We start from the raw sequence: 9,035 nt of genomic DNA on the forward strand, positions 1-9,035 counted from the left end.
GGCGGGGTCAAGCCAGCCTAGGAGGAGTTACATTTTCATCCGGGCATTCCCAGATGCTGTGGCCATCTTTGTTTTGTGCTGAAAGTCGTTATTGACGCCTGCAGAGGGCCCAGTGTGGGGAAGTGGCAAGATGGCGGCTCCCAGGGAGGAGGCGTGGGGGGAGCAATGGGGTGGGGGGAACACGCAGGGCGGGGCACTACTGCACCTGACCCGAGCTCAGCTCGTGCTCTAGCCTACTGCGCAGCAGCGCCTGCTCACCCGCAACCAGCACACTGCACTTTTAAGAAGCTTGAATTTTTTATGAGCCTTGGGTCCTTTAAGACGCCTAAGCACAGAGGCGGGGACGTGTGAGCGCAAGGGAGCGATGACGTCTCCTGACTCCGCCCCCTCGCCCGACCGCCGCCATGTTTAGTTGTTACTTCTTCACACAAGATGGCGGCTCCCAGGGAGGAGGCATGAGCGCCCTGCCGTTACCGCTGCTTCTGCCGTACAGTTGTCACTTCGGGGCCTAACTTGTGCTCTTTCGAGCGGCTCCTGTGGGAAGGAGTCATAAGAAGGGAAGCGAGGATTGGACGCTACCTTGTGTTTGGTTTGCTGCGGAAGAACTGTCTAGGAAGAAGAGAATAGGGGGAAGGGGAAGCTAGTCTCAAGATGGCGGCTCCCAGGGCGGCAGGCATAGCCTGAACAGCAGAGGCGGACTCAAGGGAGAGGTGCGAAACCTCAGGAGTCGTACGGCGACGCGGGGTCCCCGAGACTTCGAGCCGCTTCTTCCAGCTTCTGACGCTCCTTTTTTAGGAACGTTGGGGTTGTTCTGAGATTGGCAGCTCTACTAAGTGCTGGGTGGGGAAGCAAGACGGTCTCAAGATGGCGGCTTCCACAATTGTGGTCTGACTACTGGCGGGGTTGAGACAACCGCGGCATTTGTGGCTCTTTTCCACCCGCCCCGGAAGCCAGCCAGTGCTGGGGACTGGGGGGTGTGGGAACCGGGCCGGGGCTCCGCCATTTCCGGCGGGGGAGGGCTACGACTGAGGAAGGGAGGAGAGAGAGGCGTCTCAAGATGGCGGCTCCCAGAGCCTCCTGCCCGAGCTTCTAAGTGGGAGCGCCCGGGCAAATAGTTAGAGCGGCGGCGCTCAGTGGCCTCCCGCTTTTCGGGAGTAGATGCTGTACAGTTTCGAGAAGCTTTAAAGGAGGCGAGCCGAGTGAGAAGGGGGGAAGAGCCAAAGGGAAGGAGGATAGTTAAGATGGCGGCCTCCATGGAGTCGTCTACCGCCGTGTAAGGAGCCGCTTCTCCGTGAGAGCTGCCTTAGGGGAAAGGGGGTGTGTGAAGAATTAAGGGTCTCCCTCCCGCTCAGTGACTTCTTCCCACTGCATCCTTAACCAGAACTATGGCTTCGGCTGTGTCCCCTGCCAACTTGCCGGCGGTGCTTCTGCAGCCCCGCTGGAAGCGAGTGGTGGGTTGGTCGGGTCCAGTGCCCCGACCCCGCCACGGCCACCGTGCCGTGGCTATCAAGGAGCTCATAGTGGTGTTTGGCGGCGGCAATGAAGGGATAGTGGACGAACTGCACGTGTACAACACTGGTGAGTATAAGCCCGCTGGGTTCCCAAAGCCCTCCACCGCTCACTCTTCCTCACTCTTCACAGTCTTCTCCCGTCCTTCCATCTCGCTCTCACACTGCCCTGCTGTGCTTCCCTCCTCTCTTTGCTCTGCTTGCCATCTCCGCTTCTCCCTGCTTATTCAACCCCCGTTCTACACCCCCGGACTCTCCTGTGTTTAAAGGTTGCGTTTGGTACAGAGAAACCCTCTAGTCTGGTGAGGGGGAGGGGATGTCGCCGCCGATGGTGACTTCAGACGTACACCGTTACCCGGCAGGCTGGGGCTGGCGCGGCAGCGGATGTGTTCTTTTGGCGCAGGCGGAATCCTCCCCCCCCCCCCCCCGCGCTCGTCCTCATCTCCAGCGTCCTTGCTCGTTCGTGAGAAAATAGGATTTCTGTTATCACAGATCCGTTCTGTACACCCAAAAAAAGAGGGGAGCACTCTTAAGGAGCAGACTTTTAACAGCCTAATGCGACCCTCGTGTCAAGTGCCGATGGCACGATGGCTATGCTGCCCACACACACAGTTGGGGGGTGTTTACTTGTACAAGTTGGGGGTTGTTTTTTTTTTCCAAATTATTTCTTAATGTGATGCCTTAACAGCTGAGATTCTTCTCCCCCCACCTTCCCCGCCATAGCAGACCAGAGAGCTGTGAGATTGAAGGGGTTAACCAGTCCCTTCTAGTGCCTTCCTCCCCAAACCCTTGCTAATTGGGAGGAGCCTCTCTGTCTACAGGTATGATCTGTAGGCTGCTCTCTGCCCTCCTCCCTTTTGGGAGCCACATGTTCCTTGCTTGCTTCCCTTGCTCTGCCTCTAGGGTAGTAACCTTTTTCGCATCCTTCCCCTGTGATATCACTTTCTGCACATCTAGTACAGGGGCTTGACCTGAGTTGCGGTTGACTGCCCAAAGGCCTCCAGGACCTTTGCCTTGCCCTAAGGGAGAGTGCTGGGGCTTGCAAAGACTGGAAATACGTGCGGTTGTGTCCAGGTGAGAACCTGGAATACTAGTGTAGCCAGACAATGTCGGCCCCCTTGCTTGTGGTAGACTGGAAACTTCCCTCTATTGCAGGAGGTGTAGCCTGCAGTGTTCACTCGCTTCTCAGCGCCTTAGCCTCTTACATATGCTTTCATCCTTTCTGGGCCCCTGCTGTCCCTGGCACCTTCTCTTGATATGTAGGCAGGACCAAGTGTGCAGCGAGGCCATCCTATTCTCTCTCTCTCGCACACACACACACAACACACACACACACACATGTCTCCTTGGTCTAGTGAGGTAGGAAGCAGACGGAGATTATGGTCTGGGGTAGTTCATGGAGTGAGGGTTGGAGCCAGAACCTTCTGGCAGCTCCCCAGCACTTCTCCCTTCAGAGTTGATGGGTGGGTTGTTCATGACCCTCCAAACTCCTTGTCTCTCTGCACCGGTTGCCTCTGAGGAGCAGGGCTTTTCTCGGGGCCCCGCAGAAAAAGGGGGTGGGTTGGTGATGCTTGTGCCAGCCCAGACAGCTGTGGCAAGAATTAGCCCAGAAAGGTAAGGCCAAGGGCAGGGGTGCAACTTGTGGAGTGGTAGAGTTGTTTATAAAGAGGCCCTCCATGGGGACAGCAACACTTTCTCCCTTCCCTGGAACACCTTTCTTCTACTAAAGCCTGGAGCAGACTTTCTGGCAGGGAAATACAATTTTAGAAAGTAGGGCAGGAGCCTAATTACAGTCAGCTCCAAAGTCCATTGCAGGCCTCTGTCTTGGTTTTCTGGAATCTTTACATACTCATTAGTTTATTGAAACCAATTGACTACTTTGGTATTAATTTATTACTAATTTATTTCACAAAGAGGTTGTGTGTTAGGAGGTAACCAGCCTTCTAAAAGTCGGCTCACAGCAAAAGCCTGGAATCCTCCAAGAGTAATAGTTTTCACATTGTCCTGATCATTTTTGGGTGACTTGAGAAAGCAACTAGCCAACCCTGCTACTCTGTTCTTCACCTTAAAAGATGTACCCCTTGTTTTGATGAGCTTGGGGTGTGTCTTGTATTTGACAGGCTTCAAGTTCTAACAGTCTGCCCTGGCCACCCATCCTTCTCAACAGCTGCCTCTTCTGCTTAGCAGGGTTTTGTTTCCAAAGAGGCCTGAATTCATAATCTGTTCATCCCTTTGCTTTTGTGGAATTGGTCTTTACCCCTTTATAGAGTGGGCTGGTCTAGAAACATTCCACTTTGAGAAGAGAAAAATGATCCGTGGTGTATGTGCACTTGACTGTCTTGGTCAACTCTTCAATTTGTAGGGGATGGAGTATAATTCACCCAGGGATTACCCAGTGGAATAACTGGATTTGTGTGTGCTAGAGACTGCTTGCTAGAGAGTGCATGCATACATGGCTTTGCCCCTTTAGTGGCAATCACCACGGGCTTAGAGACCCTATACTGTCTTTTGGTAGATCTTATAGTTGCAATTGTCCATGGAGGAATTTTATTTCCATGACGCAATTCATATTACTCAAGAGGCCTTAAGATCAAGGATCCAGAGTCTGGGGTAGACTGTGTTGTGTTGAAGCTGGATGTGTGTGGTTATTCCCTCTCCCAGTCTGGGTTTTTGTTTGTTTGTTTTTTTGCCTCAGTGGATGTTGGAAGTCATCAACTCCCCCCCCCCCCACACACACACCCGGGGCTGGGGTGTGGAACAGAGCCTTAAGCAAGTGCTGTGCCACTGAGCCACATCTACAGTCCTACCATAGATTCTTGAGGTTTGGGGGGGGGGGAATCTAAATCTAAAGGGACTTCGTACACGTAAGGAAACTGGAGCCCAAGAGGGGAAATGACAAGTCCAGGGGCACTGCACTAGCTAGTGGTAGAAGTGAACCTTTGTGAGGACTGCTGTACTACCTGTTTCTTTGTGTGTATATGTATGTTGTTCAGGACAGGGTTTCTCTGTGTAACTAACTGCTCTAGTTGTACTAGAACTTGATCTGTAGACCAGACTGTCTTTGTACTCACAGAGATCCAGCTGCCTCTGCCTCCTGAGTGCTGTAATTGAAGGCTTGTGTCACCACTTGAAACCACCATTTTAGAAACATCCTTTTTCTTTTGTCCCTGTACCTAAATTTCACTAAGTCAGATGGGAATCATTTTTGTTCCCCCATCTATTTCAGGCCCTCCTTACTTTTTAGTTGGCTCACTTCCTTATTGGCCTGTTAGTTTTGTTGATTAGGAAATAGCCTGTTTACTTTTCAAAGCTCTGGCTTAAATGTTTTTTACCCAGAGAAACCTTTAGTTATGTCCTTCATCACTCTTCCTCTGCTCCCAAGGGTTGGGCATGGTCCCAAGCTCTTCCTGGGTTTCTTCCCATCACTGGAGGGATGCACAGCCTACCTACTGGATGGGAAATAGGAGGCTGGGGCTCCTCTGTGCCTTCCAGCATGGGGTCTGCCATAGAAGTGATTGTTTTGGTGTAACCAGGTACACTGAAAGGAAGATATTTCCTTGAACACCAATGTGTTCTCTGCTGTATGGGTATCAGTCTAGGTGGTGATAGGTTAGCAGAAGTTATAAATGGAGTAGGGCTGAAGAAAGGGAAGGTAAAAGTATCTTAGTCAGGAGTATGCAAACAGGTGGCCTCCTTTCCTTAAATTTCTCTCTTTGGTGAGGGTTAGGCTTGAGGGCCAGGGGCATGCCAGGGTATATCAAGAATGAGGGACCCAGGGATTAAGTTACATGATACCCACTGTGTGTTTGAGGGTAAAAGGAGAGCAGCTGTTGTATTTGTAAGATGGAGTGAAGAATTAACATACTTGCACACTAAAACCGGGATTCATAGAAGAGATGAGAGGTGGTGTTAATCCTCATACCAGGAACTTTACTCCCTGACAAACTACTGGTAGAGGTTAGGAATGGCTTCTGCCTTGCCATAAGAAATATTCTAGAACCAGATTAGTACCTCTTAGGTCTCATAGGAGAAACTGGTGATCTCGGAGGTCAGGGACATCTTAGCTAACATCTGCCTGACCATCTGGGTCAGTGAATCAGCATGATGGGAAAAGCTGTAGGCCAATCCCATTTGCCATTTATCTTTCACCCAATCCTTGCCTCATGACTCACTACCTGTATGCCTTTAATACAAGGGTTCTTAGCTAAGTGAGGGGCTACCCATACGTGAGACAGATGCTGAATCGAGTTCATGTCCCTGTTGGGTTTTACACTGACTTCAATTGAGTTTCCTTTCCTGGGCTCTGGAGTCTTTTGTTTGTGTTTTTGTTTTGAGACAAGGTCTTTTATAGTACAGGCTAACCCTGAACTGATCCTCCTGTTTCCATCTTTGAAGTACTGGCATTACAGGCATGCTCTGGACTCTTATTGACTGAGAGCTGGATTGGGGCTTCCTCAGAGGTTCCTGTTGGCTTTACCTTTGTAACTTGAAGGAAAAACTCCTTCCACAGATTAAGACCACCTCTCCCAACTTGTATAAGGTTGATTTGCCTCAGTACTGAAAACCCCTACATTTCTTGGTTCGTATTTGCACTGGGAATGAGAAAAGAGGTCAAGAACCAGCACTTAGGTGTGTGGGCACATGAATGCATGTACACAAGCAGTTCATTTCTCCAGCAGGAAAATGCCTGAGAGGATGGGGACTAGGCAGCCTATTTCAGTGACTCAGCTAAACTTTTGAGGAGTCCAATAGCTGTGCTGTGTGCACCTAGGGAGATTCTCCTCCCTAAGACAAGGTGCAGTTGTTGCTTATAGAGCCTTTGGAGTTGTGAACATGGGAATTTATAAATGGGGGGAGCGAGGGAGCTTTTCCCAAATGCATCTGAATGGGGAACACAAAACAAGCATTTCTCCTCTTTTTCTCAGTACGTTGGTCTCCAAATCAAACATCCATTTCTTAATTTCCAGAAGTATGCCCACCTCCCTGTGTGGACAGTATGGCTGAGGAGCAGATGAAAAACCTAGACTAGTCCACAAATGTCTCCTGTGTCACCTCCTCCAAAACATAACCTGACCTCCCATTAGCTCCCAGGAGAGGGTCTGGTCTTGACTTTGAAACTCTTCCCTACTGCAGCTTCAACCTCCCTACCCTGGAGTCAGGACTTGAAATCCTTCCTACAGCCCTCTCAGATCTTACCTGACTGACTTGTACATGTGGCAGGTCTGCCTCTGGGCCCCCGTCTGGGAGACTTTGGAGAGAAAGTGGCTTATCCTTTGAATATATGGCATGGCAGAAGAACATGCTTGCCTGTAACAATTCTAGAATCCTTGCCGCTACAGATGTGAAGGACATGGGAGCCTAGGTGAAAGAGCAAACTGCCAGGCACGCTAGGGAAGGGCTTTGTCCCAGTGAAGGTTTGGCCACCATCTTGTATCATCCTAAGGGAATCAGGAGATGCCTGAGTTGTGATATGTCCTTTCTTGGCGACTTCCCCACCTCACCCCCAGCTAGAAGTGTGAGGGGCTCCTGAAAGTTTCTGTCACAAAAGCTCTGCTGCAGTTGCCACCTCAGGCTTGAGAATATTCTGGACTTAGGTGGGTGTATGGGGGTGGCTACTGCGATAAAGCCTATGGACTATCACCTAGGACACAAGCCAGTAGAGAAGTCAAAACCAGAGTTTATATTTTATGTATATAAGTGCTCTCTACTTGCATGTATGCCTGCATGACAGAAGAGGGCATCAGATCCCATTATAGGTGGTTGTTGGGAATTGAACTCAGTACCTCTGGAAGAACAGCCAGTGCTCTTTTTTTCTTTTAAGATTTATTTATTTATTATGTATACAGCTTCCTGTATGCCAGAAGAGGGCACCAGATGTCATTATAAGTACCTGGGAGGCACCATGTGGTCGCTGGGAATCGAACTCATGATCTTTGGAAGAATAGCTAGTGCTCTTAACCTCTGAACCATCTCTCCAGCCCCTGAAGGCTCTAGCTGTCTTAACTGGTACAGGGAGAGAATCATGGGCTCTGAAGAGGAGGAACATAAGCCCTAGAGGGCATTTGGGGTATAGAAATTTGTGATGATCATGTGAACAGCAGGGGAAGGAAGTCAGAGACTACTAGATTCCCAGAGGCTGGTGAATTATTTTGCTTGGTGTCTTACTGCCTTCTGAGATGACCTTGATGAGGAGCGTGCAGTTGTGCAGTATTTTGAAAAGCTAGGGCTCTGCAGATGGCTTGACTAGAGTGACTAAAGATTTGGGGTGATAGTGCTCTTTTTTTTAAATATTTATTTATTTATTATGTATACAATATTCTGTCAGTGTATATGCCTGCAGGCCAGAAGAGGGCACCAGACCCCATTACAGATGGTTGTGAGCCACCATGTGGTTGCTGGGAATTGAACTCAGAACCTTTGGAAGAGCAGGCAATGCTCTAACCTCTGAGCCATCTCTCCAGCCCGGGTGATAGTGCTCTTTAAGGGACAGTATGCCGAATTAGCCTCTCCTCTCTTGGCTACATTTGAAGACAAGGAGTTGGAGAGTACAAGATTTAAGGAATAAGAAGAGGGCACAGGGGCTCAGGTTCTAGAAGCTTTTGGATATTTTGACTTCTGTTTCCTTTTTTCTTCAGCAACCAACCAGTGGTTCATCCCAGCTGTGAGAGGGGATATCCCTCCAGGATGTGCAGCCTATGGCTTTGTGTGTGATGGTACTCGCCTACTGGTGTTTGGTGGAATGGTGGAGTATGGAAAATACAGCAATGACCTCTATGAACTCCAGGTAATAACATAGAGCCCCTTTGGACCTGGGTTCCTGCACTGCCCCAGCCCTCACAGGACTCTCCATAGTGTTCCTTATAATGGTGTGAGGGTTACAACAGGAGAGGCAGTGGAAGGGATCAGTTAAGAGTCTACCAAGACTGTTTTCACCTTGAACAGTGTCAGAGGAGAGAAGAGGACCAATTCCTTAGGACTGGCGTGTTCCATCAATATGCTTCCTCATTCCTGACCATATTCTTATGCCACAAATTGCTCTAGGCCCCCTACCAGTGGCCTTTTCATCTCTTGGCTCATTCTGTTAAGTTTTGATTTTGCAGGCTAGTCGCTGGGAATGGAAGAGACTGAAAGCAAAGACGCCCAAAAATGGGCCTCCTCCATGTCCTCGGCTTGGACACAGCTTCTCCCTTGTGGGCAACAAATGCTATCTATTTGGGGGTCTAGCCAATGATAGTGAGGACCCCAAGAACAACATTCCGAGGTGAGATTTTGTCCTTTTTCTGAGAACATCACTAGGGTGTCTACTTACCCCAGGTACAGAGCCATGTTTCTCTCCTTGGCTGGGTTGTCAATGGGAGAATAGATTCACTGCCCTTCCAAGAAGTTCCCAGCTTTGAAATCTGAACCCCTGGGTGGTCTTGTAGGAGAAAGCTGGGCAAGAAGTAGAAGCCTACTTTATCTTGACCTGGTCCCTATACCTCAGACCGAAATTAGATCTGGGTGTTTCCTTTGCAGCTTCTGCTGCTT

At 49.7% G+C, this 9,035-nt stretch overlaps 1 protein-coding gene across 5 annotated transcripts in view; it reads left to right on the plus strand.

The window, feature by feature from the left end:
* Positions 1 to 409: 409 nt before the first annotated feature.
* Positions 410 to 9,035, plus strand: part of Hcfc1 (host cell factor C1) — a 25,623-nt gene continuing 16,997 nt past the window's right edge. For 4 of the 5 annotated variants that reach the window (XM_005371787.3, XM_013355429.2, XM_005371788.3 and 1 more), the window contains exons 1-3: positions 410 to 1,578; positions 8,144 to 8,292; positions 8,609 to 8,769. In XM_005371787.3, coding sequence (XP_005371844.1) covers positions 1,386 to 1,578; positions 8,144 to 8,292; positions 8,609 to 8,769 — 503 coding nt within the window. In that variant the 5' untranslated portion in view covers positions 410 to 1,385. The remainder of the gene's footprint in view (positions 1,579 to 8,143; positions 8,293 to 8,608; positions 8,770 to 9,035) is intronic. The other variant, XM_026778326.1, reaches the window with a different exon arrangement.

This window comes from Microtus ochrogaster, unplaced genomic scaffold, assembly GCF_000317375.1.
Source record: "Microtus ochrogaster isolate Prairie Vole_2 unplaced genomic scaffold, MicOch1.0 UNK129, whole genome shotgun sequence".
Classification (NCBI taxonomy): domain Eukaryota; kingdom Metazoa; phylum Chordata; class Mammalia; order Rodentia; family Cricetidae; genus Microtus; species Microtus ochrogaster.